The sequence below is a fragment of the Microplitis mediator genome, chromosome 7 (assembly GCF_029852145.1).
Source record: "Microplitis mediator isolate UGA2020A chromosome 7, iyMicMedi2.1, whole genome shotgun sequence".
In the NCBI taxonomy this organism is placed as follows: domain Eukaryota; kingdom Metazoa; phylum Arthropoda; class Insecta; order Hymenoptera; family Braconidae; genus Microplitis; species Microplitis mediator.
In genome coordinates this window covers 12729079-12748681 of record NC_079975.1, presented here as the reverse complement: position 1 = coordinate 12748681, position 19603 = coordinate 12729079, and the positions used below count along the sequence as shown (strand labels likewise).

The 19603-nt window shown below is 31.5% G+C and overlaps 2 protein-coding genes across 2 annotated transcripts in view; one reads left to right on the top strand and one right to left on the bottom strand.

Moving 5' to 3' along the window:
- LOC130671591 (uncharacterized) overlaps positions 1-19603 on the top strand; it is a 71851-nt gene that overhangs the window by 40861 nt on the left and 11387 nt on the right. The gene's annotated exons all lie outside the window — the stretch shown is intronic.
- On the bottom strand, positions 16383-17326 carry LOC130671590 (uncharacterized). Its single transcript, XM_057475569.1, has 3 exons — positions 17118-17326; positions 16843-17004; positions 16383-16766 (listed from the first exon to the last, which is right to left on the bottom strand). The coding sequence occupies exons 1-3, from the start codon at positions 17279-17281 to the stop codon at positions 16394-16396; spliced, it is 699 nt and encodes a 232-aa protein (XP_057331552.1). The 5' UTR covers positions 17282-17326; the 3' UTR covers positions 16383-16393.

Sequence of the window (19603 nt, the reverse complement as noted above, 5' to 3'; positions counted from 1 at the left end):
CTGTCGGAGCGTGGACTGTCTACTTCGATAAACAGTAAACATAACCTGCAAAAATATTTTAATTTATCATCATGCTTCGTAAACGTTTCACTGCCCGGGGAAAAAAAAATTATATATAATTATATATAATTATGTATAATTAATAATTATTCATTATAAATGAAAAATAGGCTTATATAATTATATATAATTCTATATAATTATATATAGTTCTATATAATTATATAGAATTATATATAATTAAATTCCTATGCAATGTATTAAATAAATTGTAAATGTTTTTTCATATAGTAGATACTCTATACTTTTTATTAAAATGATTTTTATTTTGTAAGTCCAAGTTTAATTTCTAAGAATAATGATTCATGTAAACATTGATACACTGAGAAAAAAATTTTCTCCTGACAACTAAATATTAGTTATGACAAGAAAATGATTTGATTGCCCATTGCCAATCATATATTTGGTTGATTTAACTACATATTTCATAATACACCAACAAAACTAGTTATTAGAAACTACAAAATATTTAGTAATTATAGTTACGCGTTTAGTAGAAAGCCTAAAATCAAATTGATTACCTGTAGAGTCTATAAAGTGGTCATAATGAAATATATGAGTGATCTTTAGAGAATGTGTTATTAATTATAATCGAATATTATTTTAAAATGACAGAATATTTATATAACAGTTCAATAATTGCATATTTAGAAGAATAATATCATAGTGTAATACAGGATACCACTATAATCAATAATCTTCAGAGGATAACCCGTCCCATGAATGCTTCAAGCTGGCGAATATAAAAACTCTGGAATAAGTATCTTACTAGGGACACCACAAATGATGGGCGCGATCTAGTGGCGAGCATCGAACTACTCCAGCTGCTGCTGCCTAACACCATAACTTTTTAAATCAATAATCATTAGGTTCAAATATATATTTATTAACCTCGAACAAATATATATATTTATTCTAAATGAATATATTTTTTGTGTCTAAGTAATATTTATTAGAGTTAATATAATAATATTTTGCTTTAATATTTGGATTTGTTGGCACTATAAAATAATTTAGTTGTCCATTAAATGAATATTTTCTTAACTTAACCAAATGGTTTTATTATCTTAGAGAGAGAAATATTAATGTCAACCAAATAGAGTCTATTAAATCATTTGTTAAAAATGATAAAATAGATTGTATTGACGTAATAAAATTTAGTTGTCCCAAATAAATTTTAGTTTAACAGAATTTAACAAAACCAATTTAATTGTCCAAAGAGAAATTTTTTCTCAGTGTAATAAATACTAATGCCACGATGTAAAATCGAATATACTATGTTACCATCAAAAAAGGTACTTATCGCTCAGTCAAATAACAGAGGAGTACTCGCACTGAAAAAAAAGTATAAGTCCCACGCTTATACATTTAAGTGATATCGCAATATTTGGTATTGCGAATATACTCATGCCAAATATAAGTCTCAATGCAATATTTGTAAGCACTGCACATAAACTCGTTTAAGTCATACGCTTAAACCGACCCTCGCAAATTTGAATCACGGTGGAAACACGGTGGGTTTGTTCCATTTTACCACTGTGATTACGCGGTGTATCCACCGTGATTCCACGGTGGCTTGACCACTGTGTATACACGGTGTTTCCACTGTGATTACGCGGTGGATACATCGTGGAACCACGGTGGATACACTGTGTATACCCGGTTGTGAAATGGAACAAACCCACTGTGTAACCACGGTGGATCCACGGTGTTTACTTTTATACGGTGTTTTCACCGTGATTTAAATTTTCGAGGGGAGTTTTAGCGCCACCGCAAAACTCATATCAGCATTCCACTCAAATCCTTACACTCATAAATTGACAGAATTAGAAAAGAAAGGTTAAAGAAATAAATATTGCTGTAGATTAAAGAAATGACGATAAACCCATTTATTCACCGGCACACAAAAAAAATTGTCTGTACACCGGGCGCCATCCATCTACGGGCATGTTTATCGATTCGCTGAATACGAATTTCGAGTCAGTTTAGGCCGCCCAGCCTTCAATTCCGAGTAAATTGCAAAAAACCCCAAAAAAGTAGCGAAAATTCGATGGTTTGGCAAGAAAAAAAATTTTGAGATCGAAGGCAAGCATAATTTTTATGTATTTTGATCTGTTAAATACTAATTTCGATCGTACTTTAATCATCAACCGGTTTAAATCTAAAAAAAATTGTTAAAAATCATCAAAAATTGCAAAAATCGAAGAAAATTGGGATTATCTTGGTATAAAAAATTTTGTGGACCCAGATTGACGAAGATTTTCATGTAATTTAATCTGCTTGATTTGATTCTGCAATAAATTTGGCCCATAGTCTCCTCAAACATTCATAAAACTGCAAAAAACCGATAAAATAGCAGAAAATTGCTGCTGAAAAAATGGAAAAAAATCTTTTAAACACAATTAAATAAATTTCTTGTATTTTTTATTTCTAAAATACAAGATTAAGATCCAAGAATGTATACAAATTGGATTTTCAAAGGTTTTTCGAGGGTATTGTACTGTTTCATTCTCAAATGATCTGCGACGTGGATATCTCTTTTTCCACCTTTTCCTTTATTTAGTAAAAATTTGCCATCGTGTTGGGATTTCAACTTCTTCGATGAGCAGACTTTATTTCATTGCATGATCGCTTATACTTGCAACCAGGGCACCTCTTCGGGGTGACGGTGGGCAACAGAACTATCTGGCAGAGTCCCTGGGTTAACGGCGTGTGTGCCGGCATGGCAGGTACAAGTGATGAGTACTTTACGATGCAGGGATTCGGACATCCAGTATCGGCGTCTGGTCAGGGTGTTTGTTAATAAGAAATACAAGAAATTTATTTAATTGTGTTTAAAAGATTTTTTTCCATTTTTTCAGCAGCAATTTTCTGCTATTTTATCGATTTTAAGCAATTTTATGAATGTTTGAGGGGAGTATGGGCCAAATTTATTGCAGAATCAGATCAAGCAAGTTGAATTACATAAAAATCTTCGTCAATCCGGGTCCACAAAATTTTTTATACCAAGATAATCTCAATTTTCGTCGATTTTTGCAATTTTTGATGATTTTTTACAATTTTTTTAGATTTAAAACGGTTTATGATTAAAGTACAATATGAAAATATGTCGACATCTAAAGCAAATAATCCAAAGTGTTGCATTTGTATGAAATTCATAAAAAAAACGCGAGGTACTCCAAAATATTGTTACGTCCTGGTTGATGTTTTGGCGCTGGCGTAGTTGAGCGGTCGATTAAAATTGGACGTGATGAAAACTTACATATAATTATAAATAATAATCAAGTATGGGTTGAACAGCCACCATTAGGTGGTTGGAATAAACTGGTTATATTTATGTGTTATTAAATATCATATCTGGATCTGTTTTATTCAATGAATAAAGAGATAGTTGGAGAATTTGTGAAACGTACAATTCTGGTATTATAATATTGTTCAGTTATTCTTAACAATAGCTTCGAGAATATGAGAACAAAGTTAAGTGTTTTATTCTGAGCCTGACTGCTCTTGATGATTCTATATTTCAGACTGACTTCTCTTGATCGAGAAAAACTAGAGTAACTCTTATCAATACGTTTGGGCATCAGACCCGCGCATCGATTCATCTGGAGGGGTCATTCGAGATAACGCATGTTCTCGAATGATCCATTCTAATATTTATTGAAAATACTTAGTTCTCACGATCTCTCCACTTTTGTTACTAACGAGTCACTTATCTATTAACAAAAGCTATCTTAAACAAAATAGATATTTGTGCAGCTGCACGTCTCGAGGATTAACTCGAGGCGTCAGCGCTTTTTTATATTTGATAAAAAATAGATAAATAAGTTTATCAACTATTACTCATATCCTTAACGTTCAAATATCTTAAATAATATTATTCTATTATTATATTATATTATTTTATATGATTAATTAAATATTATTGGAATTACTAGATTATCGATATGCGATATAATTAGTTAGATTTCAGGTCGGTAATTGAGGAAGTAAAAGCTTACGTCATCTGCCATACAGGCTGGGACGTAACAATATATACAATCCCGGAAAAAAAGGATTTTGCCTAATTATATATAATTATATATAATCAGATCAAAGAATTGACCAGATCTAATTATATATAATCATGCATGAACGAATATAGTCATTTTTAGGATCTCATTTAGAATATCTGTAAATTATTATTAAGTAATTTAATTAGGATTCATAGTCTTCATTAATATAAATGTCGATTAAATTGAAATAAAAAAAAAAATTACTATTCGTTGACTTCTATTTTACTACAAGGTCATCCATGCAATTAATGTCCCACGTCGATGCCGTTTAACTTTGGTTATCACTGGATTGTAATCTGATCCTCTAGTCTGTTATACACTTGTAATTAAGAAAAGATCATGGCATTACTTAACTTAAGTAATCAAATTGATACATGCTACGTAAATAATGCACCTAATGATGAATTTGGTTTTGTATCTAAATTACAATAGAATTCATTAGATACCCCTGATTAAACAACTGAGTTCGACCGAATTTAAAATTTCAAATTCGTTTTAATTCAGTTTAATTCGGATTGAGAACTAGAAATTGGAGAATTATTTTCGAATTAATTAGAATTAAACCGAATAGAATTATTTAAATTCGTTTTAATTAGGACAAATTCTGGTTTTCCTGCTGAATTAGACAGAATTAATTTTTAAGTTAGGTACCGGATTAATAGAATTTATCTAAATTAAATAGAATTAAAAATATAATTCTATTTAATTCGATCGGATTCAGTTGTTTAATCAGGGACATGTAATCAAATCTATTTATCTACAAACTTTTAAATTGCTGCCGAAACTTTTGAACATTTTTCAAGTATTGGGGATTGAAGTTTGATTGATAGTTGACAAAATAAAAATTTATAACATCGATATTAAAAAGTTCTCATATTATATGATATATATTAGGGTGGTCCTTATTTTAGACATTTTCGAATTTTTATGCTCCCAGAGGCTTATGTGGTTCGAAATAAATAAAAAAAAATATCCTCAAAGTTTCAGGTCTCTATCTCAATTTTAACCCGTGCCGCACAGCTATGTAAGTTTTCCATTTAAATAACCTGGGGTTTATGGCATTGGCCGATTAATTTTTTATTCCGGCTAAAGTAATTGTTCAAAAAATTTGAAGCTCTGTAGACTTTATCCTTATATTAGCAGCTACTCCTCAGAATTTTTACAGATTTTCAGCTACTATAATTTTGGGGGTACAGCATGATAAAAAAAGAAAAAAATTATTTTTTTTATTTCTATCTAAAATTTTTTTTAAATAACATCAAATCAGTCTGCATCCTTATCAAAAGTTCTTACTTTTTTTCGTTCTCACACTTAAGTGGGTGAACGGCATATCTTTGTTGCACTAATACAGTAATCAGGAGCTTTGGAAGAGTTTTTCTTATGAACAAACGAATATTTTCAAAAAATGAAAGCGCATTTCACTAAATAAGACAATAGTGCGTTAATGTGCAGTAGAGCTCATCTTGAAAGGATTTTTCGAATTTATTACGATCACCCCTCAAAATAGTTTCAATTACAACAGGAAAAATTCCCTTAAAGTTTAAGCTCTTAATTCTAACTTCTGATAAGGATGCAGACTGATTTGATATGTTATTTAAAAAAAATTTTAGATAGAAATAAAAAAAATAATTTTTTTCTTTTTTTATCATGCTGTACCCCCAAAATTATAGTAGCTGAAAATCTGTAAAAATTCTGAGGAGTAGCTGCTAATATAAGGATAAAGTCTACAGAGCTTCAAATTTTTTGAACAATTACTTTAGCCGGAATAAAAAATTAATCGGCCAATGCCATAAACCCCAGGTTATTTAAATGGAAAACTTACATAGCTGTGCGGCACGGGTTAAAATTGAGATAGAGACCTGAAACTTTGAGGATATTTTTTTTTATTTATTTCGAACCACATAAGCCTCTGGGAGCACCAAAATTCGAAAATGTCCAAAATAAGGACCACCCTAATATATATATATTGCGTAGGTGTATATATATAAATATATACACCTACGCAAAAAATTAAAGGAACAGAAAAATTGTATAAATTTTTTAGTGATTTTTGGAAGGCTGTAACGTGGTAAAAAATAATCGTATCGAGATTTAATAAAAAGCATTTTATAGCTTGAAATTTCTAGTTTCGGTGTATTTTTTTTCAAAATATTTTAAGAGCTTCGGCTATTGCGCATACATGAGATATACCGCGAGACACAAAATTTCTAAATTTTATTTTTTTTTTCCGAAGAGCCCTCGGACCGTGGAAAAAATCTATCAACTGTATAATATACTACGTTACTACTTATATTATTGAAATTCATAATTTCGGATAAGTCCGTCAACCATCGATCTTCATCGATCGCCGAAAATTTTCCCAGTACAGTACACACGTACAATAGAGAGATACTTGGCAACTAGCTAAACACATCTAATGCGACCAGCATTACCGTGTATTATATAATTTATTAAATAAAACTAATTACCTTTCACTCTGTTAATGTAATCAATTGGAGTCAGATAATTTATTTATCGTAGTGATTAAGTCCCTATAAACCTCATCCCAGTCACTACATATATATATTGGACCTATTATGTATAATCATATATAAATTCATATATAATTATCTATAATCATATATAATTTCATATATAATGATACATAATTATATATAATTAGGCAAAATCACTTTTTTCCCGGGATCTGATGTGTTTTGTGTTTTAATTGTCGTTCCAAAAAATGTAAGAAAACGAAACTTGACGACGAGGATCAGGATACATCATTGGAGGATGAATTACCTTCAGATACAAGAAAACTGTTGGAAAGAATTGAATCGAACTTATCATCGATGGCTTTGTCTCAGTCAAGTACTGATGATCCATCACTTAATCTAGAGGTTGTATGTGAAGATGATACAGAAGAATGTTCTGAAGTTCAAATTAAAAGAACTGTTGCAAGTCACAGATATTGTTATGTATGTTCTGTTTCAAATCGACATCTAGTAGTTGTTCCTCAAGATGATCGTATGCAATTGTTCATTAAAAAAAGAATTTCTATTCCGGATGGAAATCGATATTGTAGCGATCATCTCATAAAAAAACGCTTTTATACTGAAGATTTGAACTTGTTGAAAGTACACCGATTGTTAAAATGGATGATTTTCGTATACCTGATAAACAACTTTACATATTTACTGGATTAGTCACAAATTCATAAGATTTTGATCATCAACAGATTAATATAATTACTACATTTTTTAATAGTTTATAATCAAATATTAATATTGAAGTTATTGAATACAGAACAGTTATTTTTATATGAATGTTCCTAATTTATTCTGTTGTTTTCACTAGTACAGTTATCGCAAAAGTTCTATATTTTATCATTTCAAGAGTTAAATCATAAAAAGAAATCGATTTTTGAGCAATAAATTGGTTAAAAATTTTTTTTCAATATGAAGTACCGTTTTAAAAAATTCCCAAAGCTCATAATTTCATCGAAAATTAAATGAGGAATTAACAAAAAAAAGGTTTGTACTTTTATCATTATCGTAACATGGTCAAAAATTACAATTAAGAAAATAACCCCGTTTTTTTTAAGGTTTTTATAAACAGATATTGCTCATATTTTTTTTCTTAGAAGCTACCATCCTGCAAAAACATATCCGGTATTTAGATCAATCGATTCACAAGGTGCGGAGAATAACAATTTTTACTGATTTTCAGTATTTTAAATTTATTCAGAAACGGTAATGGATAATAAACATCTGAAACTTGCAGCATCGAAGTATCTTATGAGTACCAACCCTAGTAACACGTGTTTGAGCAAGACTCTGGAGTAAGTATTTTCAGCAAGACCTCTAGCTGCGAGTGTCTTTTTCTACGTAAGTGTCTTTCGCAAGATCGTGTGTCAAGAAACCTATGTCAAGATTTGTGTACCTCTTGCTCATGGTAACGTACGCAAGAATATTAAAGATATCTTGAACACGTGTAAAGAAACAGTGTCTGACGCATTTCTTGCACCAGTAACTTACAGTCGGTACTTCCGCATGGCTTGCTCAAGATCTGCTCAAGGCTCAAGGTCAATTTTAAGCCTTGAGCAGATCTTGAGCAAGCCATGCGCAACTATTTTCAACTACAGTCTTCCTCCAGAATTGAGTTATAGTCTGGCACAAATTTCTTGTGTAAGGCTTGTACTAGACTTGCAATTTAAATCTGATCACAAGTATCTGCAGCAAGACACATACACAGAAAAAGACACTAGCACCTATCGATCTTGAGAGCAGACTTGCTCAAGAATTGAAAAAGATTGTGGGAACATTTCCTGAAATTCTGAGGCCGATTCGGTATTCTTAACTCCCCATGGCCTTTTAATAAATGTAAATTTCGTATTATTAATGATTTTATAACTAATATTATTATATTTACCATTATTTCTATTATTATTATTTCTCTTTTAGTTAAATGCTCAGGGGATCATCCCCGATAGTCCGACTCTACCGAGGGCCTCACCTGAGCGCCAAATCGTTATTGCTGCGATGCTTCATGGATGCGGAGGGATCGAAGAATTACTCCTTTTTGCATCCGCGATGCCAAAAACTCAACTTGTGCTGAACAAGTTGGTGTTCTAGCCAGTGCAGACACAAAAGACTGTTTCATCCCTCCTAGGACGCCAACAATGAATACGACAAGTTTGACACGGTAAACTGGGTGAAGTTTGCCAATTTCAAACAGGAGATCCTGATATATCTCGTGTTTGTGCTCTTCTTTGACCGTGATGTTATACTTAGCAGGTGCTGAGAACTCGATGACATAAATGTCACAAGTGGTTTTATTGAAGAGCACAATATCAGGTTTATTATGGTCAATTTTCCACGTTGTTGCGAATGGCACGTTCCAATAAATACGGCAATGGTCATTCTCAACAACTTGCGGAATATCTCCTGGCAGATAAGGCAGCACTGGTGTTTTATCGATTCCGTGCGTATGTCTAAGGTGGTAATAAAGTACTCGCAGAGCAGCATTATGACGCTGAACGTGTGCACTTCTTGCCAGCACAGGACATGCTGACAAGAGATGCATGAACGTCTCAGGATGTTGCTAACACACCCTACACAAAGTGTCGGATAGCTGCATCTGAAGTAATTCCGCTCGGTATTCGAGAGTGTTGATTACACCATCTTGGCAGGCAAAAATATATCCTTCGGTCTCGGACATCAGGCCAGCTGACTTAAGGAAGGAAAATGTCAGCTGGGTAGACAAGCCATGATCACGCGCGTGCTTAAAGAACACGCTGTGCATGGACTTGTCCATGTGTGTACTGAGCAGTTTTTGCTGCTCAGAATTCCTGATGACACTCTTAAATTCCTCCTTGGGGAGTTCAATAAGAGGGTTGACTCTTCCGAGACCGAGGGATTTTGCCGCGTACTTTGCTGCCTTATATAAAAATGCTGCCTTATGCCTATTTTCATGATTATGAACAATTTGCATAAGGAAGTCGTCTTCATCTGCTGTAAAATTGACAACTTCGTATGCTAAACCCAAAACCAAACGATCGTGTAGACTGAACACTACACAATGAAAAGATCAAAGTGGAGTATTTATTTGTTAACATCTCAATAATTACCTAAATTTTTAATTTAAAATGAAACTGCGAAATGGAAGTAGTGAATTGAAATATACCACTCTTCAATAAATTACACCAAGTACCATTTTCAATTTAAAAGCACCAAAATTACACAGATATCGTAATTAAAATAACACACCTTTTTGCGAAGAATTTTCACTGGATAAATGTGCAAATTGAATATGGAAAAGAAAAAAAAATGAGAAAGAGGGAAATTTTCAAGTATTTTTTCCACTGCTTATAATAAACATAAGTGTTTTATCGTAAGTGATAGTTTAATATCCACTGATGGTATTTTGTAAAAGAAGACAAGAAGAAATCAATAAGCAACAGTATATAAAAAACATATGCAGTTTCAAGAGTGAAAATTGTGTGACCTCGACAGGTCGGTTATAAAGCACAACCTCTCTGCTTCGCGTTCGAGGCTTGCAATTAGATCTTTCCGATCGCATGTGTTGTTATATAGGCTCGGGAGTGAATGAAAGCTGATGATATTACATAATTATCAGATCTAATCTAGAGCTCGAGATTAAATTTTGACGGCCTTTTTTAAAGTTAAAATTACACGGAGAAAAAAAGATTGTATATTATTATGTCCAAATCGTCATTATAACAATCGCAAAACTTTTAACTGTAAATATCTTTATATATTGTGATAACTAGTAACGTATAATTAATAAATCACTTATATCAAAATAACAACATATTTAAACTAGAAATAACAATACTACAATTTACAGCGGTAAAAAAAAAAGGCAAATAAAGAACGTTTATTCCCAGTAAACACATTGACGTAAATTTGACGTCAGAGTGACGTTGCGCTATGTCATCATTTACGTAAGATATAAGTCACAAATGAGTCAGGTGTGACTCATTATTTCACACTTTTTTACGTAAGATTATGATGTAAAACTAATGACGTATACGTGACGTAAATGTGATGTCTGTGTGACATCCTATGACGTCAATATGACACATGGGTGATGTCAAAATTATCAATTCAGAAAATATATTTTTGTGAAAAAAAAAAATGAAATACCGAATTTTTTATTTGATTATTACCGCGCGAACGCATTTTGAATTCAGAAACAAGATTAGATAACGTTTAGTGATGAAAAAATCCTGGGCGTCTGCTGGGTTCGAACACGGCTCCTCTTGGCTGGAAGTCCTGAACGTTGCTCACTGGTCCACATCACGGGAGTTCAAATCTCGGGCTTAATTGATGTATTTAGAGTGAAATGCCGGAAAAGACAATGTTCATAAATTTTTGTGAAGGATTTTTACAAAATTTAAAAAAACTTTATGAACTTATATGAAAATTTATAGAAACAATATTTGTCGGCCTCGATGATAGTTGTTTAAAATTTCATTAAGTTTCATCAAATTTTTTAATTTTTTATTGTGATGTGAAATTTAAAAAATCTTATATAAAATTTTGCGAAATATTAAATAATTCCACAAAATTGTATGAAATTTAATCGATTGAAAAATTCTGATACTAAACTTTAGAATCATAAAACCAAAAGAGTTCAAACTGTCGTTACATTTTCTTTGTCATCATGAATGATATTTTCGATATATCATTTAAAAAAATAAAATTAATTTTTTTATGATCACGCTAATGATGTAATCTAAAACTTTTGAATAATCTATTATCGAGTTTATCGATTATTTTGGCCTCAAAAATGTTCGACGTTTAATTGTTATTTTTACACATTTACACATTTTCGGAATGACTCGGAAATTACATGAGCATTGCGTAAAATACTGACTTGTCACTGATGTAAAGATATCATTTAAGAGTGACATCCATATTACGTATAACCGTGACTTTGCTACTGACATAAATGTATGATTTTAAAATTACGTCATTGTGATATACGGTTATTGACTTTATTACTACGTAATAATGTGATGTAGATTTTATGTCCAATGTACGTAATACATAAGTCATAACTCTGACGTCATACAGGAGTCATGCTTACATCAATATGATGTCACAAGCTTTACATCATATTAAAGTCATGTAGAACGTCAGATTGACATCAAATTTACATCAGATGCCGTGACATTTCTATGATCTACGTATGACGTCAAAATAAGGTCATGTGTTCACTGGGTTGAGATACAGATGATCGCTGTATAATCATGTCAATATTCGCTCCGAGGGCAACCGTTCGTAGCGCCATCCGTGGCAAAAAATATAATTTCACTCCATACACTAGGCTATGAAAACAATGGACATATAATGAAAACGATTATTTATTTAAATAAAAAATATATGTAAGCCAAAATATCTGTGGGTAAATTTTGTCAATAAATTATTAATTAATGTAATAAAGAATAATTGGAAAAATTCATTTTTTTTAAAAGAAAAAAAAAAATTGTAAATATACTTAGCCCGGATAACCTTTGTAAAAATGTCATAATGACTAAAATAATTAAAATTGACTTCGAAAAAATTACTCATTCAATTGAGTTTAATAAACAAAAAATTGTGAATGGTATAAAATTAAGTGAGGTAAATGTTGTTGATGTTGAAGAGTTCAGAATTCAAAATTTACCGACCAAAATAAAATGTAAGGTCTTCAGGCAGACTAGTGTCACTGAAACTCCGTACAGAGTAGAGTTGCAAGTAAGTTAACTTTATATATTTGATAATAAATATGTTAAAATGTAAAGAAATTCTAATAAAAAACCGATTCTTTCAGTTGAACGATGCAAGACACGTAATTCAAAGATCTTGCACGTGTATTTCTCAAGCATGTGGAAAATGTAAACATATTTACGTACTCATTGATTTTATAAATAAAGACACTAGTGAATCAAAGACTTCTGCTGAACAAAGTTAGGGACAACCATCTAGTAGTCAGCTTGCAAAAGAAATTTTCGCAAAACCATTGTTAATTACCGATGAGTTTATTAAAAAAAAAATTTATGGACCAATTTATGACGTCCAGTACTTTGAATTGGAAAAAATTAACTGTTCATTTCGACTGGTCTTGAAGTATGAGAAAGAGTATGCTATGAAGACTTCTGTTAGGATATTCTTAGAAGATTTATGTGATGATGCAATAACTAACGTACAGAATAAAATAAGTCAGCGAGTGATTAATATTTTAATTCAGAAGTCGAAGCAGACTGGATTTTATTCATGTGATATAGTTTTTACAGACGTTAAACTTTATGATTATTATAATTTTTATGTTAAGTTGTATGATTATCAAATACTGAAGTTGTGTTTAAGTACTGTAAAGCAGAGTGAATCTCAAGAGTAGTTTTCCACTAGAAAGAACCGAATCAGTGCTTCTCAAAAAGCACATTCTATTAAAACTAACAAAGAAAAAAACAACGGAACCTTGGCTGAAAATCTATTAAATAATAAAATAACATCAACAAAAGGAATGGAGTATGGGCTCAAAAATGAACAAAAAGCTGTTGAAGCCTATATGCTGCAATATGATGTCTATATCGTGTCTATTGGCCTATTTGTTAAGCCATTCCAATCATGGCTATGTGCCAGTGTTGATGGTATTGTGATAAAAAATGGTGAAGCAATTAAGGTCTTAGAAATTAAATATCCTGCTACGTGCTCGTCGAAACCTATTTTTGACGAAAAAATAACAAATTTAATGTTACTTATGTACAACTAGAAAAAAATAGAGTTATTTTAAAAAAAAAGTCATATTTATTACACTCAATGTCAAGTGCAAATGTATGTTGTTGGCTTAGATCAATGTGATTTATTTATTTGGTCTCCAAAAGGTAGTTATGTAGTAACTATCAAAAGAGATGATCATTTCTTGGCAAGGCTTATTCCAAAACTAAAATATTTTTATTTCCATTATTATTTAAAAGTTTTAGTAGAAAGTGAAAAAGAAAATAATCCATAATTAATACCAAAAATTAATGTACATGAATATTTTTATTAGTTTTTTATTTTAATTCATAACGTGTGCCTTATTTGCTGTGAGCTTTGTAATTTAAGGACCATCAATTAGTAAATACTTCGAAAGTTATTACAAATTGTATTAAAAATTATAAACATGATATTAATATTAAATAAAATTTTAATAATTGTTGTTTTTTAAAAATTATCTTCTTTTTCTTGATCAACTTTAATTATTGGTGGTTGTAAGTTAACTAAAACGCAGCTCATAAATACTATCGCATCACAATAAGGCAGCAAGTCGATTGTAAATTTATCGACTATTTTGTATGTGCCAACTCTCTGCATGACTCTTTCAATGTGTATTCGAACACTCGCAACTTGATATGTTTCTTCTACTTGATCTGCTGTGAACGTTTTATTATATAGAAAGGGTGGCATAACCATTAATATTCCTTTCCCACCTTCATTGAGAAGAGTTTTTATTTGGGGAAACCCTTTATGTGCAAGTACCAAATCACCAGGTTCAAGCAGATCTAAAAAACCACAAGTACTTGTTATTTGGGCATCTGTGGCTTTACCATCATAGCACCGTGATACAAAAGATATGTATCCGGACGGAGTACAACCTACTAAAATTTTTAATCTGAATCCTTTTTTGTATCAGGAATAAAACTGAACTCGATGCTTAATTTTTGATGGCTGTTCTACGTGGAATTCAGTACAATCAATAATTACTCGACAATTTTTATATGAATCCTTAAGAACCTCGGGTATCATTACACGGATTGTTTCTTTAGTTGGCCATGATACGAAATTTTTACACGCACCAGTTAAATACACTAAAGTTTCGGTAAAAATGTTGGATATTGTAATTCGATGCAGTTTGAATAAAGCATTTAACGGCGTAAATGTTAAGCCAGTCCTCATTTTTATTAAAAAAATAAAAAGCCGATCTTCCATAGATACTTTCATACGGTTATCGAATTTTTGTCTTAACCCTTCGTCACTCGCTCAATGAGCGCGGCGCCGCCTTTTTTACAATCATGCAATTTTCTCATAATTACGGTGACGGATGACGTCGAAAAAATTAGAATGCTTGAATTAGATATTCTAAAAGAATTTCTAGCATTAGCCGCTCCTAAGAAATAAATTATTTTGTTAAAAAAAAATATTTTCATGCGAAAGAAATTGAAAAGCGGCGCGACGCCGCCCAGTGCGAGTTAGTAACCGGTAAATGTCCGCCGCGCGCTGCTGCCAACTTGTGTGTGGTAATATTCTCTTATACGATATAGATATATAAATATTTAGGTTTGACATTTAGGTATTCTCTCTTAATAGAGATACATTTTTTATTACTAATTATGAATAATTCTACGCGTAATAAGTATTTTGTCACAAACATAAATATGTTATTTAAATATTAATTATTATATTTACAAATATATATTTATATTATATGTAATTTGTGTATAATATTCAAGAAGAATTTCGAGGTTATAACCACAACAGGTAATTTAATTTTATTTTGTTTTTAATTAATTTTGAGTTAAAATAATGAAAAAATTCTAGTAACAATAGAAGCATTATTAATAATTATAGAATTAATAATATTAACAATAATAATAATAATAATAATAATAATAATAATAATATCAACAATAAATAATTTATTAAAATACATTTGAGTAATAATTTTATGAGCAAGCGATTTTTTTAATAAAATTGTTGTTAAAAAAAATTTAATTTTGATTGAAACGGAGTAATTCCTAATAAAAAAAATTAAAAACAAAATGGAAAATCTATCTTTTATTTTTTAATTTCGATAAATTAATTATTAAAAAAAATTTCATTTAGATTATTTTTTATATAGATTTAGCAATCTGAAAAATGTGGCAACAGCGCGCTTGATTTAACACGGCGGCGCAGCGCTCACCGCGCGAGTGACGAAGGATGAAAAAGTGATGCGGGTGACGAAGGGTTAATAATATTTTTAATAGAAGTTGAACTGTGTCAAGGCTAACACCAGAAAGATCACGTATTTCATCAGCTGCATCTTTTACTGATGAGTAGCCATGAAATCCTTTTTTACATGTTTCAGGTCCCTCGCAGATTTGAATCACGGTGGAAACACGGTGGGTTTGTTCCATTTTACCACTGTGATTACGCGGTGTATCCACCGTGATTCCACGGTGGCTCGACCACTGTGTATACACGGTGTTTCCACTGTGATTACGCGGTGAATACACCGTGGAACCACGGTGGTGAAATAGCACAAAGCCACCGTGGAATCACGGTGGATACACCGCGTAATCACAGTGGAAACACCGTGTATACACAGTGGTCAAGCCACCGTGGAATCACGGTGGATACACCGCGTAATCACAGTGGATACACTGTGTATACCCGGTGGTGAAATGGAACAAACCCACCGTGTAACCACGGTGGATCCACGGTGTTTACACTTCCACGGTGTTTCCACCGTGATTCAAATCTGCGAGGGGTGTTTTTGAAAAGTTCATAGTCTCACTTGTACTTGAATTGGACTTTAATTTATTATCTTTTCGTGAAATATAAATTTGTGTTTCCGCATCACAGAATTTTGAATTACGGCCAAAAAATAAACCAGAGTAGTTTTAACAAATGATTTTAATTTTTTTATTTATTGTTCTATAGCATGACTAATTATTTATATTTTAAATATTAAAAAAAAATATGTATTTGTCATAAAAAATTTTTTTCCAGTCACACTTAAAAAACTTTTGACTTTGCTTACAGCACTTAGAAATTTTTATGAAAATTGGACTTAGAAAAACATTTTTGGTGTAAACTTAGTGTATACTCAGTGTATATACGCCGCGTATACACCGTGTATATTTGGTGTATACTTAGTAGATAGCGATCCGCTAGGGGGTGGTTAATACAAATAAAAATGGTATTACTTTTCTGAAAATTATCTGTGTTATCGTCATCATCTGATAAAAAATTAACGTTGGTTTCAACGTCACAAGTTGCCTGATCACGAATTGAAGAATGTTCATCTTGCAAACTTAAATTTGCTAATAAATTCCTAGCGTCTGAAACTTTCGATTTTTTAATATTTAGATCAGAATCAACTGAATTTTGCATTCTTCTTTTTAAAAGTCTTTGAAATCTGAAAGAAAACAATAATAGAAATAACAAAAGTACGTGCGAGCTTTTTTTGTACTTAAATTGATCAAATTAATCACCGATTAGATGAAGATGTTGCTCTCTTCAAAGTTTTCGTAGAATTGTCGAAAATAGTCGGGATGTAACTTGGACTTTCCGGATGTTCAGACTTTTTATTTCCAACAAAGTGGAAACTACATATTCTACTCCGTTTTTTTGGAATCCAAACTGACCCGTCTGGCCTGCAATTTTTTATTAAATTTATACACGAAAAAATTTTTATGAGTATTAAATATTTTGTGTCAAATCTTGAAAACTGTTTTTTATGAATATAGTATTTAGCTTTTGTACTTACTCCAATTTTGCCAATGCTTTTAACCACAGTTCGCGCTTTAGAACTTTATGTGGATAATTAGGGTTAGCTGATGGAAAATAATAAAATCCATACTTAGAATTCCTTGCAGTATTATCACAATTCTTTACACAACACTTGTCACTTTCTTTTGAACTTGAACCCATTATTTATTTATGCACTTTATAAATTTAAACGAAACAATAAAAAACTTGTTCTTTCATTAAAATATATATAAATATATACTGGTACATGCTAAATAATAACATAAACTGGGTATGAAGTTCTTAAAAGCGTCACCTATGGCGCTGGCGCTGTTGCCCTCGGAGCGAATATGACTGACTAACTCTAGTCGCGTTTCTATTCAATAAGAAGAGGGCGTTTGTTTTTTAAATATTTTAATGATTCAAATCAATTTCACGTTCGTTACAATATTAACAATGATAATAAGTATAGTTACTCTCATCATGTGAGATGGTAACCGTTACCATCATGCGTTAGTAATATTAATAATCTGACGCAGCTGCGACGAGTCGTTTTTAATACCAACTAAAATAGTAAAAATTGCTACACGGAAAAAAATTTTTTGTGACCACAAGATAAGATAACTTACGGTAACAAAATTCTGCCTTAATATACGGATAACGAAGCATTCTTTGGGATTACAATGTGTTTGTAATGCTAGCAAATTCTTTGTTGGGCCAAGCAATGGTTCGTAACTGTAACAAAACTGTCGTGTTCCAATAAAAAAAACTGATTTGTTAAAGTAACAGAATGAATTTGTAGCATTAACAATAATTTTCGTAATCATAAGCTAAGATTACTTTCGGTAGCAAATGTCAGCTTTAAAATACGACGATTTTATTATAATAAACATCATGAGTTTTCATAACAAATCGACTTCTTAATTACGACACAAATTCATTTGTTACTGTAACAAATTGATTTGTTACCGTAAGCTTATCATGTTTGTCATTATAACAAAATCTTTCGTTATCCCGTCTTTTGTTATCAGAACGAAATTTGTTTTTTCCGTGTATCCTAGAAGTAAAAACTACTATATAGCATAGAAGAGCCTGTTATATTCATAAAATAGTTTTTATTGTATTAACATAATAGTTAATATTTCACTACGATAGTAAATATTACAAATTTTTTCTCTCTGTGTATACATAAAATAGCAAAACTTATAAATGCTTACTGTGATAATATAGAAGCAATTGTAGCCTATTACGTTTTCAGGAAAAATTATAACTGTCAATAAGTATTCAACTTTATAAGTAAATCAGATAAATAGAACAAAGTAGAGATTTATAACCGATCACATAAATGTAAGGTAGGAAATTTTTCATCATTCACTCATTGGGTTTAATAATTATAGATAACTACTCGACGCTTCAGAATATTCATCACGATCTGATATCACCACATCGCATCCATCTATAACTTTATTTACCCGATCGGAGCCAAGATGGCTCCGCTCTCTGTTGAAGGATAGCTAACAAAGTTAGCCTGAGAAATCTTACTTGCCAAGAGTACCAATAAGACGTCAATGCTACAATAATAGTCAGAAAGCATTAGGGTCGTGTCTTTCTCAGTAAACTAGTGCTTCCAAGTTGAGTCTCCAGTAAATTCGCTGCAGGATAGAGGAATGGAAGGCACAGAGGAGAAAGAGGAGAAAGCAAGCAAGATGAAAGTGGGGATAGAAACTTAGTTGATGTTCCTTTTCGTATTAAGTTCTCTCTCACTCTATCTTGTAGCAGTTTGAATCACTACAAGCTTTCAAGATAGCTACTCTTGTCGTTTCGCGGCTCCTTCAAGAAAATTAGTTAATTATCGGCTAAGTGCTCAGCCACACCTCTACTCACGAAATTGTCCTTAAAATCATTTTTTTAATAACTTACTACTTCGATTTAACACAGAAAATACTATCAGTTATCATATTTACTATAATTCTATTATCATTTTCATTTTATTGAATTATTTAATTGTTATACAGTAAAATCTGTACAAATGACCACCTTTGTAATCTGACCACCTCTCTATATTGACCAATATTTCTAGGAACCGACTTAATGATGCTTACATTGCCCATAGTAGTACCTCTCTACTCTGACCACCTCTCTATTTTGACCACCTGACTAGTATGACCTCTATTTTGAAGTTGTTTGAGCTCCAATTGACCTGTGTATATTGACCGACTCCCTCCTGTCATTCTTTTTCGCCTTATCTATGAATTTTCTTCCGTTATTTTTGCCTTTATTACTCATTGCTCTTAGTGCCGTTAACAGTTTATTAAGCTTTAGTTGTTATAATGGGTGTGAAACAAAAATATACTGAGTTGGATGTAATTCAAAAACAAAACTTGACAATTATTTGAATAAAAATGATGTCATTTCCAACTAAATTTTTGTTTATGTTGTTAAATCTTTCCTTACATTCTTGGTTTTATCATTTCTCCACAGCTTCCATTCTCTGTACAATGACCA

What these genes read in the sequence shown, in the direction of transcription:
- LOC130671590 (XM_057475569.1), bottom strand. Translation starts at nt 17,281, where the DNA reads ATGGGTTCAAGTTCAAAAGAAAGTGACAAGTGTTGTGTAAAGAATTGT. An exon ending in AAAGCATTGGCAAAATTGGA is followed by an intron (nt 17,005 to 17,117) that starts GTAAGTACAAAA and finishes AAAAAATTGCAG; the next exon opens with GCCAGACGGGTCAGTTTGGA. An exon ending in GCAACATCTTCATCTAATCG is followed by an intron (nt 16,767 to 16,842) that starts GTGATTAATTTG and finishes GTTTTCTTTCAG; the next exon opens with ATTTCAAAGACTTTTAAAAA.